The sequence below is a fragment of the Salmo salar genome, chromosome ssa01, assembly GCF_905237065.1.
Source record: "Salmo salar chromosome ssa01, Ssal_v3.1, whole genome shotgun sequence".
Classification (NCBI taxonomy): domain Eukaryota; kingdom Metazoa; phylum Chordata; class Actinopteri; order Salmoniformes; family Salmonidae; genus Salmo; species Salmo salar.
The window spans coordinates 127,463,936-127,482,043 of NC_059442.1; the positions used below are offsets into that span (position 1 = coordinate 127,463,936).

At 42.5% G+C, this 18,108-nt stretch overlaps 1 protein-coding gene across 4 annotated transcripts in view; it reads left to right on the forward strand.

The window, feature by feature from the left end:
• Window positions 1-18,108, forward strand: part of LOC106561104 (contactin-associated protein-like 4) — a 206,707-nt gene that overhangs the window by 128,435 nt on the left and 60,164 nt on the right. For all 4 annotated transcript variants that reach the window (XM_045688516.1, XM_045688526.1, XM_045688535.1 and 1 more), the window contains 6 exons: window positions 2,095-2,214; window positions 8,241-8,438; window positions 10,857-11,013; window positions 13,560-13,687; window positions 14,592-14,762; window positions 17,461-17,682. In XM_045688516.1, the coding sequence (XP_045544472.1) occupies window positions 2,095-2,214; window positions 8,241-8,438; window positions 10,857-11,013; window positions 13,560-13,687; window positions 14,592-14,762; window positions 17,461-17,682 (996 nt within the window). The remainder of the gene's footprint in view (window positions 1-2,094; window positions 2,215-8,240; window positions 8,439-10,856; window positions 11,014-13,559; window positions 13,688-14,591; window positions 14,763-17,460; window positions 17,683-18,108) is intronic.

Consider the following 18,108-nt stretch of genomic DNA (forward strand, 5'->3'; position numbering starts at 1 on the left):
CTCAGCAAGGAAGAAGCCATTGCTTCAAAACCGCCATAAAAAAGCCAGACTACGGTTTGCAACTGCACATGGGGACAAAGATTGTACTTTTTGGAGAAAAGTCCTCTGGTCTGATGAAACAAAAATAGAACTGTTTGGCTATAATGACCCTCGTTATGTTTGGAGGAAAAAGGGGGAGGCCTGCAAGCCGAAGAACACCATCCCAACCGTGAAGCATGGGGGTGGCAGGATCATGTTGTGGGGGTGCTTTGCTGCAGTATGGACTGGTGCACTTCACAAAATATATGGCATCATGAGGCAGGAAAATTATGTGGATATATTGAAGCAACATCTCAAGACATCAGTCAGGAAGTTAAAGATTGGTCGCAAATGGGACTTCCAAATGGACAATGACCCCAAGCATACATCCAAAGTTGTGGCAAAATGGCTTAAGGACAACAAAGTCAAGGTATTGGAGTGGCCATCACAAAGCCCTGGCCTCAATCCTGTAGAAGATTTGTGGGCAGAACTGAAAAGGCGTGTGTGAGCAAGGAGGAATGGGCCAAAACTCACCCAACTTATTGTGGGAAGCTTGTGCAAGGTTACCCAAAATGTTTGTCCCAAGTTAAACAATTTAAAGGCCATGCTACTAAATACTAATTGAGTGTATGTAAACTTCTGACCCACTGGGAATGTGATGAAATAAATAAAAGCTGAAATAAATCATTCTCTCTACTATTATTCTGACATTTCACATTTTTGAAATAAAGTGGAGATCCTAACTGAACTAAGACAGGGAATTTTTACTCGGATTAAATGTCAGGAATTGTGAAAACTGAGTTGAAATGTATTTGGCTAAGGTGTATGTAAACTTCTGACTTCAACTGTAGGTATTCCTATTGTCTAGGTGGGTGAGGGCAGTGTGGAGTGCAATTGAGACTGCGTTGTCTATGGATCTGTTGGGGTGGTATGCAAATTGGAGTGGGTCTAAAGTGTCTGGGATGATAGAGTTGATGTGTGCCATAACCAGCCTTTCAAAGCATTTAATGATTACAGATGTGAGAGCTACAGGGCAGTAGTCATTGTGGCATGAAGCCTTAGAGTTCTTGGGAACAGGAATAATGGTATTCATCTTAAAACGTGGGGATTAAAGACTGGGACAAGGAGAGGGTGAAAATAACCGTGAATGTGCCTTCCAGCTGATCTGCACATGCTCTGAGAATGTGCCCTGGAATACCATCCAGCCCTGCTGCCGTACAAGTAGAACCAGTCCTCTGGGTCGGTAGGTGCCCTCATGCACGTTACGGGGTTGTATTGTCGAAGTGTACGTAAAATATATTGAGTTCGTCTGGAAGAGGGGCATCATTGGGCTGATTGTGGCTGGGTCTTCCTTTGTATTCCGTAATGGACTGTAGCCCCTGCCACACATGGCGGGCGTTAGAGCCTGTGTAGTATGATTCCACCTTATTCCTATATTGTCCTTTTGCTCGTTGGAAATTCTCTGAGGTTGTAGTGGGACTTATTGTTGCTGTCCTCAGTTGTAACCTCAGGTTTGTCTGCGATAACCCTGTGCGCGGTAACCCTGTCCTTTAGTTTAGCGCCAATATCTGTGTTAATCCAGGGATTTTGATTGGGGAAGCAGCGAACTTTCACTGTGGGGACAACGTCGCTGATGCATTTCCTTATGAAGCCGGTGACAGATGTGGTTAGCCCGTTGACGTTATCGGTAGAGTCTCGGAACATATTCCAATCAGCCATGCAAAGCATTCATGTAGCATAATCTCAGATTCTGATGACCATTTCTCAAAGGAGCGAGTCACAGGCATTTCCTGTTTGAGCGTCTCCTTGTATACAGTAAGCAGGAGTACCAAGTCATGATCTGATTTGCCGAATAGCGGACAAGGGAGGGCCTTGTATGCTTGCTGTGTGTGTGTGTGTGTGTGTGTGTGTGTGTGTGTGTGTGTGTGTGTGTGTGTGTGTGTGTGTGTGTGTGTGTGTGTGTGTGTGTGTGTGTGTGTGTGTGTGTGTGTTCGCATTTTTTAAAATAATTTCAGCGAGTACTCATTTCAGTTAGGATTTAGCAGTAAGTAACCTGAGTCTTTGTTTTCTCCTCAGCCGTCTATGAGCAGTCATGTGAAGTATACAAACACAAGGGTAACACAACAGGGCTGTATTACATAGACGTGGATGGAAGCGGCCTGATCAAGCCACAGCTGATTTATTGCAACATGACAGGTAAGCCACACGCACACTCACAGACACACACACACACACACACCACACACTCTCAAAAGGCGTGGGGGCCCACGGGCTATATCAACTCAGCAAAAAAATTAACGTCTGTGTAAATGAACTGTGTTTATTTTCAGCGAACTTAACATGTGTAAGTATTTCTATGAACATAACAAGATTCAACAACTGAGACATAAACTGAACAACTTCCACAGACATGTGACTAACAGAAATGGCATAAAGTGTCCCTGAACAAAGGGGGGGTCAAAATCAAGTAACAGTCAGTATCTGGTGTGGCCACCAGCTGCATTAAGTAGTGCGGTGCATCTCCTCCTCATGGACTGCACCAGATTTGCCAGTTCTTGCTGTGAGATGTTACCCCACTCTTCCACCAAGGTCCTGCAAGTTCCAGGACATTTCTGGGGGGAATGGCCCTAGCCCTCACCCTCTGATCCAACAGGTCCCAGACGTGCTCAATGGGATTGAGATCCAGGCTCTTCGCTGTCCATGGCAGCACTGACATTCCCGTCTTGCAGGAAATCATGCACAGAATGAGCAGTATGGCTGGTGGCATTGTCATGCTGGTAGGTCATGTCAGGATGAGCCTGCAGGAAGGGTACCACATGAGGGAGGAGGATGTCTTCTCTGTAATGCACAGCGTTGAGATTGCCTGCAATGACAACAAGCTCAGTCCGATGATGCTGTGACACACCGATCCAGACCATGACGGACCCTCCACCTCCAAATCGATCCCGCTCCAGAGTACAGTCCTCGGTGTAACTGTCATTCCTTTGACGTTAAACGCGAATCTAACCATCAACCCAGTGAGACAAAACCGCGACTCGTCAGTGAAGAGCACTTTTTTTCAGTACTGTCTGGTCCAGCGATGGTGGGTTTGTGCCCGTAGGCGACGTTCTTGCCGGTGATGTCCGGTGAGGACCTGCCTTACAACAGGCCTACAAGTCCTCAGTCCAGCCTCTCTCAGCCTATTGCGGACAGTCTCAGCACTGATGGAGGGATTGTGCGTTCCTGGTGTAACTCGGGCAGTTGTTGCCATCCTGTACCTGTCTCGCAGGTGTGATGTTCGGATGTACCGATCCTGTGCAGGTGTCGTTACACGTGGTCTGCCACTGCGAGGACGATCAGCTGTCCGTCCTGTCTCCCTGTAGCGCTGTCTTAGGCGTCTCACAGTGCGGACATTGCAATTTATTGCCCTGGCAACATCTGCAGTCCTCATGCCTCCTTGCAGCATGCCCAAGGCACGTTCACGCAGATGAGCAGGGACCCTGGGCATCTTTCTTTTGGTGTTTTTCAGAGTTAGGACACTAAAGAGGCCTTTCTACTAAGTTTTCATAACTGTGACCTTAATTGCCTACCGTCTGTAAGCTGTTAGTGTCTTAACGACCGTTCCACAGGTGCATGTTCTTTAATTGTTTATGGTTCACTGAACAAGTATGGGAAATAGTGTTTGAACCCTTTAGAATGATCTGTGAAGTTATTTGGATTTTTACAAATTGTCTTTGAAAGACAGGGTCCTGAAAAAGGGACGTTTCTTTCTTTGCAGAGTTTATATATATATATATATATATATAATTACTATTTTGGTTTCGGAGATTTGGGGTCCCCCTTGAGGCCCCGCTGCTCCAGATAGCATATAAACATGTTGTAGTGATGTGACTATCATTAATTAATGTGATGACTGCTATTTATCAAATAATTACCTACTATGTTGAATTGATACTCGATTAAATGAATCATGTAACAATTAACTCATTAGGAATTTGGGGCACCACGGGAAAAGTTCTTTAACGAGTTACTATGTCCCGACTTAAACTCAAAAAATATAAAAATATCTCTTACGTCAATTACAGTACATTTTTAATTATTACCTCATCAGTCTCATTCTGAACATCGCACAGTTCTTGGATATCTGCATGAACCCTAACCTAAGTGATGAATCAGAAATACACAAATTGGCTTAATAATTTTTTTACTAACTAACTAAATCATCACACAGAATATGTAAACACACAGCATAGGTTTATTGATTACATACATAATACAATGAAAACATTTCCCTAGTGGACTAACAAAAACATGACTGTTTGGTTACACAATGGAAAGGGAGGGGTATGTAAGGGGGAGGGGGAGACAAATGGGAATATGAATGCTTTGCACATGAACGACCGCTCATTCGGAAAATAAATGCAATGTATATATTTACTCATAGATGTCTTTGTCGTCTCTCTGTTGAACTCGATGGTTCTGTGGGAAGTGGTTTGATGTAAGTCTCTGATTGTCCACCAGAGGTCACAATTTCCTCCTTATTTGTAGGCTTCTTTTGGTGTTGAGTGTTCGTTAGATAGATACTTCAGATGTACCACACGGTGGTGAGAGGGATCTGTCTTCCCTCTCGTCTTTGGTCAAATGTCCGAGACTACTTTACATGCACAGCTGCAGACTGTGAATGTTTGGTCTAGACTTTTTAACAATTTCAACTTCTCTGGTCTCAATGGTTGATTATTCATGGTACAGCTAGGACCACTTTACACGCCGGCAGCAATCCGGCATGTTTTGGTCTAATGTTAATTTCGTTAGCGAGTCTTTTAAGCACTCTGGTCTTAGGGGCGTTCCATCACGCGGACACAATGTCTGTGCTCAAGTGGGCATGGTTACTGACTGGGCCCAGGTTTATATGAAAAGCCATTATCTCATTTAGAAGGCTAAAATCACATTGCTATCTTCACAAAAATATTGTCATACTTAATCATATATTTTATACAATATTTAGATGCAAACCTGACAACTAGAATGTGTACACCCTCAGAGATAGTTATTTAGTTATACCATCCTTAATGATATAAGAAAATAATAAACACTTTGACAGGATTGTTCTTTATCCCCACTGACCCTTTCCCACAATCTTTATGTTAGAAATATTGTTTCATTATTAACTTTTGGATGTTGGAGTTTTGGTGGCTGTCTCTATGTAACAAAGGATTTTCACACAAACTTCAGAGCTAATTAAACCACTGGATGACGAGCTACAGTAGGGTTTCCTTGCATACATTATGACCACTGCATGACTAGTTATGGTTTCCCTGCATACATTACCTTTCTCCATACATTAGTACATTGCATACATAACCACTGGCAGCACTGTGACTGTTCTTTTAGTTTTTACCATTGCCTAATTTATACAGATGTTGGATCTTAATTTGAGCCAGTTTGCTAGCAGGAAAATAATCCTGCAGCAACAGGAAATTTGAATTATTCTGTGGATTATAATTAATGACATTTTTGTAAGGGTTGATGCATACAAATCAAGTCTGAAATTTCTAAGTGTAAATTACAAAATTCTGAAACCTTTTTAACCTCTCTAGGCTAGGCGGGACGAATTCGTCCCACCTACGTAACAGCCACTGCTATCCTGTGGCGCGATTTTCAAAACCTTAAATATCCTATTACTTCAATTTCTCAAACATATGACTATTTACAGCCATTTAAAGACAAGACTCTCGTTAATCTAACCACACTGTCCGATTTCAAAAAGACTTTACAACGAAAGCAAAACATTAGATTATGTCAGCAGAGTACCAAGCCAGAAATAATCAGACACCCATTTTTCAAGCCAGCATATAATGTCACCAAAACCCAGAAGACAGCTAAATGCAGCACTCACCTTTGATGATCTTCATCAGATGACAACCCTAGGACATTATGTTATACAATACATGCATGTTTTGTTCAATCAAGTTCATATTTATATCAAAAACCAGCTTTTTACATTAGCATGTGACGTTCAGAACTAGCATACCCCCGCAAACTTCCGGGAATTCGCTAACATTTTACTAAATTACTCACGATAAACATTCACAAAAAGCATAACAATTATTTTAAGAATTATAGATACAGACCTCCTCTATGCACTCGATATGTCCGATTTTAAAATAGCTTTTGGTGAAAGCACATGTTGCAATATTCTAAGTACATAGCCCAGGCATCACGGGCTCGCTATTTAGACACCCGGCAAGTTTAGCACTCACCATAATCATATTTACTATTATAAAAGTTTCATTACCTTTTGTTGTCTTCGTCAGAATACACACCCAGGACTGCTACTTCAATAACAAATGTTGGTTTGGTCCAAAATAATCCATCGTTATATCCGAATAGCGGCGTTTTGTTCGTGCGTTCCAGACACTATCCGAAATAGTAAAGAAGTGTCACGCGCATGGCGCAATTCGTGACAATAAAATTCTAAGTATTCCATTACCGTACTTCGAAGCATGTCAACCGCTGTTTAAAATCAATTTTTACGACATTTTTCTCGTAGAAAAGCGATAATATTCCGACAGGGAATCTCCTTTTCGGCAAACAGAGGAAAAAATCCCAAAGGCGGGGGCGGTCGGGGTCACGCGCATAAGCTAGTGTCCCTTGATCGGCCACTTGAGAAAGGCGATAATGTGTTTCAGTTTGGGGCTGGAATGACGACATTCTGTTTTTTCCCGGGCTCTGAGCGCCTATGGACGACGTGGGAAGTGTCACGTTAGAGCAGAGATCCTTAGTAAATGATAGAGATGGAAAAGAAGTTCAACAAATGGTCAGACAGGCCACTTCCTGTAAAGGAATCTCTCAGGTTTTGACCTGCCATTTGAGTTCTGTTATACTCACAGACACCATTCAAACAGTTTTAGAAAATGTAGGGTGTTTTCTATCCATATGTAATAAGTATATGCATATTCTAGTTACTGGGTAGGAGTGGTAACCAGATTAAATCGGGTATGTTTTTTATCCAGCCGTGTCAATGCTGCCCCCTAGCCCTAACAGGTTAAACCTCAAATACACTATATATAGAAAAGTATGTGGACACCCCTTCAAATTAGTAGATTTGGCTATTTCAGCCACACCCATTGCTGACAGGTGTATAAATTCGAGCACACAGCCACGCAATCTCCATAGACAAACATTGGCAGTAGAATAACCTTACTGAAGAGAAGAACTTGACTTGCCTGCACAGAGCCCTGACCTCAACCCCATCGAACACCTTTGGGATGAATTGGAACGCCGACTGCTAGACTGGCCTAATCGGCCAAAAGCAGTGCCCAACTACAGTAATGCTAGTGGCTGAATGGAAGCAAGTCCCCGCAGCAGTGTTTCAACATCTAGTAGAACGCCTTCCCAGAAGAGTGGAGGCTGTTATAGCAGCAAAGTGGGGTACATCTAAATGGCCACCTACACTGGCGTATGGTACTGGCTTATTGCCCGCCAGTGGCGCTTTAGTTATCTCTCTCACTGACGGAAACAGATCGACACATTTAGGGTGCAGTTGATGGCTCTCAGTAAGTAACTGAGCTGTGAGCTGTAGCTTCAGAGGGTGCGTGCCTGCATTCCCTACAGGACACCTACACCAGGTGTTGCAGGAAGGCCAAAAAGATCATCAGGGACCCCAGTCACCCAACTCACGCTCTGTTCTCCTCGTTTCAATCACTGAGACGCAGGCAGTACAGGAGCATCATGGCAAAAACTTGAAGACTGGCCAATAGTTTCTACCCTCAGACCATCAGGTTGCTGAATAGCCACGCTACTCCCCCGGTTGAAAACTGAATAGCCACGCTCCTCCTAGGGACATCCTTCACCCCCATTTATTTATTCATCACTGCTACAGTTGTTATGATGTACGTATATAGGGCTATTTCTATTGTTGTTTTTTATTATTATTTTCATTATTTTATTTCACTTAGTCCTGCATGTTGTACCCTGCAATCACACCTGCAACCACTTACATGTGACCATTAAACACTCTGAAACTGAATCTGAATCTCTGGGTGGGATCCCAGATCATCTGACAGGATTCCAATCCTTCAGGGCTGGCACCAGCAGCTATCGGAATCATCTCATCTTCCCACCCACCCCATCCCATCCCTATTTTTCAGAGTGTCTTTGTTATCATTAACATTTGCATAATGATGTAAAATGATCGTAGGGGTTCCCTCCATTTCTCTGTCTCTCTCTCTATTCTCCTCCAGATAAAACATGGATGGTGATCCAACACAATAACACGGAGCTAACCAAATTAAAGGCCTCCTCTGGGATGAATCAGCATTTAGCCTATTTTAACTATTCGGCCGATGCGGAACAGCTCGGGGCCATAATTACCCAGGCAGAGCACTGCGAGCAGGAAGTCGTCTACCACTGTAGAAAGTCACGCCTCTTAAACACACCAGGTAAGCCCTTTTATTAACAGTATTGATCCCAGCCAGCCATAAAGGTCAGGATGATTAAAAAGCTGCTCACTCGGTCGGCTGTGAGTCAGTGCATGCGTCCCATATGGCTCCCTATTCCTTATTTCCCTATCAGGGCCCATAGGTCTCTGGCCAAAAGTACTGCACTATATAGGAAATAGGGTGCCATTAGGGAGACACTCTGTGAGAGTGCTGCACGCCACACGCAGAGCTTAAACAGACGTCACAATTTGATTATTATGCTCTTTGTTGCAAACTAATTTAGGTTTGGAGGGGAGATGTATTTTCTTTGAGTAATGTATATATGCTTAACACCATTGTGTTGTGATAGAATATTCACAATTTCTGGAAACGTTACATGTTTATGCACTGACTGAGTTAGCTTTTAGGTGATTTTTTTGGAGTATCGTTGATGTTTGCCATGTGGTATTCATTTGTAGGTTTGTCAACCTTGTCATTACTATTTTAGACCTGCAAATGAACATGAAACAAGGCAACGCACAGCTTCACAGAGTAATTGCTGTTCATTAGCTATCTCGTTACTGTAGAGGCTGACTGAGAGAAGAGGAAAACAATGTCAAAGCTAAATAAATAATGCTGGAAAATGTCAAATGAAGAATAATGAGGGGAGCGTGTTGGAAGCACTTTGGAGTCGATCTTGCTTTTTTGTGGAGGTCCGAAACTGGTGACTTAAACCTCTTACATCTAGACGTTCCGCTAGCGGAACACCTGCTCCAATATCCAATGATAGGCGTGGCGCGAATTACAAATTCCTCAAAAATACAAAAAATTATATTTTTCAAACATATGACTATTTCACAGCATTTTAAAGACAAGACTCTCCTTTATCTAACCACACTGTCCGATTTCAAAAAGGCTTTACAGAGAAAGCAAAACATTAGATTATGTCAGCAGAGTGCCCAGCCAGAAATAATCACACAGCCATTTTTCAAGCTAGCATATAATGTCACAAAAACCCAGAAGACAGCTAAATGCAGCACTAACCTTTGATGATCTTCATCAGATGACACACCTAGGACATTATGTTATACAATACATGCATGTTTTGTTCAATCAAGTTCATATTTATATCAAAAAACAGCTTTTTACATTAGCATGTGACGTTCAGAACTAGCATAACTTCCGGGGAATTTACTAACAATTTACTAAATTACTCACGATAAACGTTCACAAAAAGCATAACAATTATTTTAAGAATTATAGATACAGAACTCCTCTATGCACTCGATATGTCCGATTTTAAAATAGCTTTTTGGTGAAAGCACATTTTGCAATATTCTAAGTACATAGCCCAGCCATCACGGGCTAGCTATTTAGACACCCGGCAAGTTTAGCCTTCACCAAAATCAGATTTACTATTATAAAAGTTTGATTACCTTTTGTTGTCTTCGTCAGAATGCACTCCCAGGACTGCTACTTCAATAACAAATGTTGGTTTGGTCCCAAATAATCCATCGTTATATCCGAATAGCGGCGTTTTGTTCGTCCGTTCCAGAAACTATCCGAAATGGTAATTCAGGGTCGTGCGCATGGCGCAATTCGTGACAAAAAAAATTCTAAATATTCCATTACCGTACTTCGAAGCATGTCAACCGCTGTTTAAAATCAATTTTTATGCAATTTATCTCGTAAAAAAAGCGATAATATTCCGACCGGGAATCTCCTTTTCGGCAAACAGAGGAAAAATCACAAAGACTGGAGAGGCCAGGGCACGCGCCTAAGCCCACAGTCCCTTGATCGGCCACTTGAGAAAGGCGATAATGTGTTTCAGCCTGGGGCTGGGATGACGACATTCAGGTTTTTCCCGGGCTCTGAGCGCCCATGGAAGACGTAGGAAGTGTCACGTTAGAGCAGAGATCCTTTGTAAAAGATAGAGATGGCAAAGAAGTTCAAGAAATGGTCAGACAGGCCACTTCCTGTAAAGGAATCTCTCAGGTTTTGACCTGCCATTTGAGTTCTGTTATACTCACAGACACCATTCAAACAGTTTTAGAAACGTTGGAGTGTTTTCTATCCAACGCCAATAATTATATGCATATTCTAGTTACTGGGCAGGAGTAGTAACCAGATTAAATCGGGTACGTTTTTTATCCAGCCGTGAAAATACTGCCCCCTAGCCATAACAGGTTAACCATTCTCTATAAAACACTCTTGCTCTCCTCTTGTTCCAGTCTTTTTGTGGAAAGTGTATCTTTTATATATCATCAGTGTTGTCATTGCAAATAGCGCTTATTAGTCTCTAGGTAAAACACATCTTGTCCGATCTGTTTAGGAGACATTTGCAATACCTTGAGCTTAATGTTTTTACATTAGAGCCCAAAAAGTTTTGGAGTCTGTAGGGTTTTTGAATAAGTGTGTGTGTGTGTGTGTGTGTCTCAGATGGATCTCCGTTCACTTGGTGGGTGGGACGTACAGACGAGCCCCAGACGTACTGGGGCGGGGCAGTACCAGGGAGCCAGCAGTGTGGCTGCGGTCTTCAGGGTAACTGCATCGACTCAGACCACTACTGCAATTGTGACGCTGACCGCAAAGAATGGTACAATACCATCACCAATACGACTCTCATTCTCTATATTTTTCCCTTGTTCCTTCGCTGTCTCTTTTGTCCTCATTCTTTCCCTCTCTTCTTCTCTCTCGCTCACTTTGCTTATTTCATCCTCCTCTTCTGAATGGCAATCACCACTACTCTTCAGCTCCTTTACCCCATCCTTTCCTATGTCTTTTCCTCCCTTACCCTCTTTCCTATATACTGTTTGGTTCCCTTCCCAAACAGGCTGTAGTATAACATGCAGTTATACTCTACTGACTGAGATTCGCCTTTCAATATTTAATCTTATTCAGAAAGGGCCTTGTTCTCTCACCGGCATTTATATTTTTAGATATAATTTGTATAGCCCCCACCACAGTGTTATAAGCCTGCAAGAACTTAAACATCATCTGAAAGTAAAAATAAACATAATTTGGATGATGGTTGTTGGTATTTGCACAATTTCCTTTTCTATTGCCTATTCTAAAGTTATGGACTGCAGACATGGGTTCAAATCAGTGGAGGCTGGTGAGGGGAGGACGGCTCATAATAATGGCTGGAACGAAGCAAATGGAATGGCATCAAACACATGGTGATACCATTTCACTCTTTCCACTCCAGCCATTACCACAAGCCCGTCCTCCCCAATTAAGGTGCCACCAACCTCTTGTGGTTCAAATAATATTTGTTTTCTTTCAAATACTTTGAGTGCTTGATTGAGCCTGCCTGGTGGTGCCAGATGTGCACGGTTTGCACTTTTGGGACTATTTCATTGGTTCCAATAAACCAGGTCAATCAGTTGCAGCTAAAGTATGCCAAACAAAAATATAAACGCAACATGTAAAGTATTCCAGAAATGTTCCATACACACAAAAAGCTTCTTTCTCTCAAATACTGTGCATATTTGCGAGGTGTGGCATATCAAGAAGCTGATTAAATAGCATGATCATTACACAGGTGCACCTTGTGCTGGGGACAATAACGGGCCACTCTAAAATGTGCAGTTTTATCACACAACACAATGCCACATGTGTCTGAAGTTTTGAGTGAGCATGCAATTGGCATGCTGACTACAGGAATGTTCACCAGAGCTGTTGCCCAAGAATTGAATGTTCATTTCTCTACCATAAGCCGCCTCTAATGTCGTGAGAATTTGTCAGTGTAACCACGCCAGCCCAGGACCTCCCTATCCGGCTTCTTCACCGGCGGGATGGTCTGAGACAAGCCACCTGGACAGCTGATTACACTGTGGGTTTGCACAACCGAAAGATTTCTGCACAAACTGTCAGAAACCGCCTCAGGGAAGCTCATCTGCGTGCTCGTTATCCTCACCAGGGTCTTGACCTGACTGCAGTTCGGCGTCGTAACCGATTTCAGTAGACAAATGCTCAACTTCGATGGCCAGTGGCACACTAGAAAAGTGTGCTCTTCATGGATGAATTGCGGTTTCAACTGTACCATGCGAATGGCAGGCAACATGTATGGCGTCATCTGGGCGAGCGGTTTGCTGATGTCAACGTTGTAAACAGTGCCCCATGGTGGCGGTGGGGTTATGGTATGGGCATGCATAAGCTACAGACAACGAACACAATTGCATTTTATCGATGGCAATTTGAATGCACAGAGGTACAGTGACAAGATCCTGTGGACCATTGTGCCATTCATCTGCCGCCATCACCTCATGTTTCAGAATGATAATGAACAGCCCCATGTCGCAAGGTTCTGTAAACAATTCCTCGAAGCTGAATATTTCCCAGTTATTCCATGGCCTGCATGCTCACCTGACACCACCCATTGAGCATGTTTGGGATGCTCTGAATCGACATATACGACAGCGTGTTCCAGTTCCAGCCAATATCCAGAAACTTCGCACAGCCATTGAAGAGGAGGCACAGGCAACAGTCAACAGCCTGATCAACTCTATGCAAAGAAGATGTGTCACACTGCATGAGGCAAATCGTGGTCACACCAGATATTGACTGGTATTCTGATCCATGTCCCTACTTATTGTTAAGGTATCTGTGACCAACAGACGCATATCTGTATTCCCAGTCATGTGAAATCCATAGATTACGGCCTAATTTATTTATTTCAATTGACTGATTTCTTTATATGAACTGTAAAATCTTTGAAATTGTTGCATTTTGTGTTTATATTTTTGTTCAGTGTATTTAAAAGATATGAGATACAAGTACTATTTGAACACAGGTCTGATGGACTAAACAGTTTTTTTTTTACGTTGTACGTTGTTACTCTGTTGTTGTAACACATCCTTCCTCTCTTATTTCACAAGTTTACATTTATTGTGCTGGAGGGTGAACTAAGCGATTTTCCCTTAGATAGGCCAGCTGCAAAGTCAAAATTGCCTATACTGTAAAAATTAAGGAAAACAAACATTTGGTTAGTATTAGGCATTTGGGTTAGCAGTGTGGTTAAGGTTACGGTTAGGTTTAAAATCAGATTTTATGACTTTGTGGTTGTGCCAGCTAGTGACCATTCTGCCTGCAGAACAAGATTCATGATGAAAAGCGCTAACCTGCTCTGAGTTCCAACAGGGCTGCTGACTCTGGCCTGCTCATCCATAAGGAGAATCTACCAGTCAGATGGGTGGTGGTGGGGGATATACAGAGACCTGAATCAGAGGCAGCCTATAGAGTCAGCCCACTTAGATGTCATGGCGACAGTAAGTACCAAGCGATAAAATAATAAAGATAGAGTGTGTGACTATCTATACTCCCAATGATTTATTGGCTCGCACTAACATTTTGGCACACAGTGCCTTCCTGTGTGTGGGTTAGATACTAAGTATAATGTCAATCAGTCATTTTACTGTATCAGTCTATTATTTACTCCATTACTGACCCTCCACAGATACATTGACTGGGCCATACGATATGTCAGTCTATCTGTCCATTATATCCTATATGGAAATGGAGTATGTGCAGTACACACAGGCTGTGATTCAAACAAATGCAGATAAAACGACCTGCGCACAGCAATAGACTGCCAGCTGCTTTACTCTGAGTTCTCAGCTCAGTCATTCGTTCCACACCTGTTTGATGGTAATGCAACATTCTCTTCCTCTTGCACTCTGGTTATGCATGTAACCTAATTATGTGAAGGGAAATACCACATTAGCAGAATTGTAACAAAAACAATAATGTTCTCTCTTTTATGTTGTTATGCTGATGGCAGTAGGTAGTTGTTGTTGTTAATTACACAATAATGAAATAACCCCGTCTCTTTGTTATTCCTAATTGCAGCCTTGGTTACCTACAAATATTACTCTTAGTAAATTAGACATAAATGGGGAAAACGATGGTGGAATGTTTTTAAGACTAATTAGTAAAAACGGTTGTCTTGTTTGTGTGCCTGACATTCTCAATGGATCATTATAATGGACTGAGTTGGGGACAGTATACTCTTATTTAATTCTCAGTCTATTTAGACCCTTTTTACAATTAGCAGCCTTTTGCTCAAGGATTGGTACATACAAGATGTACAACAGCATAGAAGACAAAAAAAACATAAAAGTATTAACAGTATAAATTGTAATTATTATGTACTATTTGACTCATTCTTTTTAGAGAACTTCTGGAACGCAGCGTTCTTCAACAAAGAGACGTCGTACCTGCACTTCCCCACGTTCCACGGAGAGCTCAGTGCAGACATCTCCTTCCTGTTCAAAACCACCGCCTCTTCAGGGGTCTTCCTGGAAAACCTGGGCATTAAAGACTTCATACGGGTTGAACTCAGCTGTAAGTAAAGTGGATGATACCACTGTGGAGAGAATGCTTGACTCTATGGTTCATGATCAAGTGTTTCGGTGCAGGGTTCAAAAGGCATATAGACTGGGAAAGGAAAAGCTGCACTCACTAAAATTCACTGAACTTTTGTGGAGAGACCTGACCATGGCGTTCATCTTGAATGTAATAGGTCCTGAATTTGGCTTACAATTACTTGAGTGCAATACACATCTTCCAAAGGTGTTAGGCACAAGTTAGCTTGAATGCAATAAGGCCTTTAACATCTTTGAATGGTGTTAGCTTGATTTAGTTTGAATGCAATGCACATCCTCTTCGATCATGATATTAGAAAATGATTAAGCTTGAATGCAATACACATCTCCGAAAATTCTTACAATATTATTTGGCTTGAATGCAGCACATCATCTTTCTCCATGGCATTGAACATGATTTGGCTAATTAGGTCAGCTCATTGTCAGAGATATTGCAGTTGCAGAGATTGTAAAGCTCTAATACTCTGAACGGTGCTTTCTAAAGATGGTCTATTTGTAAAGCAGCGGTAAAGCGTGAAACTCCTTTTCTGAGACAACATATGATAGAGAGTCTGTGGCGCTACACAGACATCATGAGCATACTCTCCTTGGGGAAATTATGGGACTGCCATTGTTAAAGCGAAGCACAGACTTTGGCGCTGATATACTTAATTTATGTTGACTCCTGTTTAGATAGAACTGCATTACTATGAGTCCAGAGTAAGAAGTTTTGTCTCTAAATTATGGTCTGGCGCTGTGACTGTTATTGTTTCATATGCCTTCTCCTGGTCCCATGACAACAAATCCACACTCTGGTAGAATCCCCATGAGCCTTTGCGATTGGAGGATGCCGACTTAGGAGGGAAGAAGCCTTTTCTATTCTGTATTGTCAGGACTGATTTTTTTGGACATCTGTAGCGGAATGTTAACATTGTCGTCGCGGTGCTAGATGTTATTGTCTATAGAGACAATTGCCAGGGGTGATGGATGGGAGGCCTGCATAGAGAGACCTTCCAGGGTGTAGGGGTATGTTCCTGCTGTAATGACCCATTCTACAGATGTAGGATCTTAATTTGAGCCAGTTTTCTACAGCAGAATAATTATCCAGCAGAAAATGTGAATTATTATGTGGATTATAATGAATGTGGATTATTGATACATTTTCGTAAGTGAAAATCAAGCCTGAAATTTCCATATGGGAATTAAACTTCAGAAGCCTTTTTAAACCTCAAATACACTACAAGTTTTAAATTTCCTGCATTGCATGATTGTTTTCCTGCGACAGGGTGATCAAACTATGATCCTACATCTGTACACGTCACTGACTTCACAGAGCTTGATTAAAGCTTCTGAATCCCACTATACTGAATTACTGGGGACACGGCATGACATGTACCTATTGTACAGAGAGACGTGTCTATTGTTGTGAGGTCACAGCCATACCATGTTATCGATTGAGCATCCATGTAGACTAGTAAAGGTTGCACAGCTGACTTAATCAAAGTATATCCTATGGAAATAGAACAATTTATATATATACATTCCCTCCCTAATTTATTGAACTGTGAATGTGGATGCTATTTTTAACCTTATCGTTGCCGTCACATTCCCTCAGACAAGGTGTGTGCTTGTGGGTGCGTTGGCATTGGTGTGTGTGTGTGTGTGTGTGTGTGTGTGCTTAAGCGGCAGAAAGGTAAGCTAGCTGTGCAGTGAATACTAAAGAGATCAGAATAGATGATTAGCTTTTTCACAGAGTTTTTGTCGCCGCCATGCTGACCAGGGAAGTGTTTGATGACAAACTCTGGCCCTGGCCTCAGCTTCCTATGCACAGTGGTGTGTGCGTGTGTGCGTGCATGCTTGCATACCCTTGAGTGTGTGTGTGTGTGTGTGTGTGTGTGTGTGTGTGTGTGTGTGTGTGTGTGTGTGTGTGTGCTGTGTGTGTGTGCATGGGCGTTTGTGTACTGCCCTGAGCTTTTCCAAAATCCTATTCATTAACATGATCCATTCAGATAAGATCCCATCATCTTACAGATGGGCAGGCAGGAGGAGCATCAATTACCCAAAGAACATCCAACCATCTTGAGACAACTGTGGGAATTATTGGAGTCAACATGGGTCATCATCCCTGTGGAATGCTTTCGACACCTTGTAGTCCATGCTCCGATGAATTGAGGCTGTTCTGAGGACATGTTCCTAATGTTTTGTACACTCAGTGTATACATGTGATGATAGATCTCAGGGAGAGTAGAACTGGAACACAATGTTATCAGGCCACTTTGTACTGGTATTGGCATGACAACACCTCATATTTCTTTATTCTGTTGATACTCAAGGTCAAAGCAACCACCACATTCAATCAACAACGCTTCACAGAAAAGTGAAATAAAAGAAAGTCATATGATCTTGTCTGAGCAGTGAAAGTTATTATGTTGTCAGGTTTCGCTCGCAGGGGCCAGATGAGGATTGTTATAGACATCGGAAATAAAATGTCCAGAAAAATATTGAGATGTCCAGGGGGTTTAATTTTGGTGTCATTTGATAGTTATTTGGCTGTAAAAAGCTCTGCTGCTACTCTGTTAGTGGGATATTTAACCACCCATCCAAATGCTACTCATCTGGTGTGTCTGACCATCTCTCCTTCTCTCCCCCATCCTCCTCTCTCTCCCTCCCTCCCACAGCTCCGATGGAGGTCGTCTTCTCGTTTGACGTGGGCAATGGCCCCTTTGAGGTGCGTGTGGAGACGGGCGGCATGGCGCTAAATGACAACAGGTGGCACCGCGTTCGAGCGGAGCGGAACGTGAAAGAGGCTTCACTGTGTGTGGACGCTTTCCCGGGCGCCACACAGAAGGCCCCCGCCGACGGTCACATCCATCTGCAACTCAACAGCCAATTATTTGTAGGTAGGAAAACCCAGCTGCTTCAGACTGCTACTTCTCCCTCATTAGAGGAATGGAAAAACACCAGACCTGGGTTCAAATGCTATTCAAAATGTTTCAAATACTTTGAGTGTTTGCTCTTGCCTAATCTCTCGTGGACAGACTATGTAAACATAAATGGTACTGTAGATCTGTCATGATACAATGGAATGCGTGAGATAACGAACAGCATTAGTTCCAGTGCTTTGGACAAATCACGATTTCGCAGATGTTAGTATCTTTGAATTCCAAAAGGGGAAGGGACATTTGGCCCATAGACTTACCCGTAACTTGAAAAAATAGAGAGGTTGGAGCCCGGTTCAGATCCTCGTTCTCTCTGTTCTCTTAACATGTATGGATCCAGAACTTAACCAAGATTATCTTTAGCCTGCCCTGGGAGTGCCAGATAGG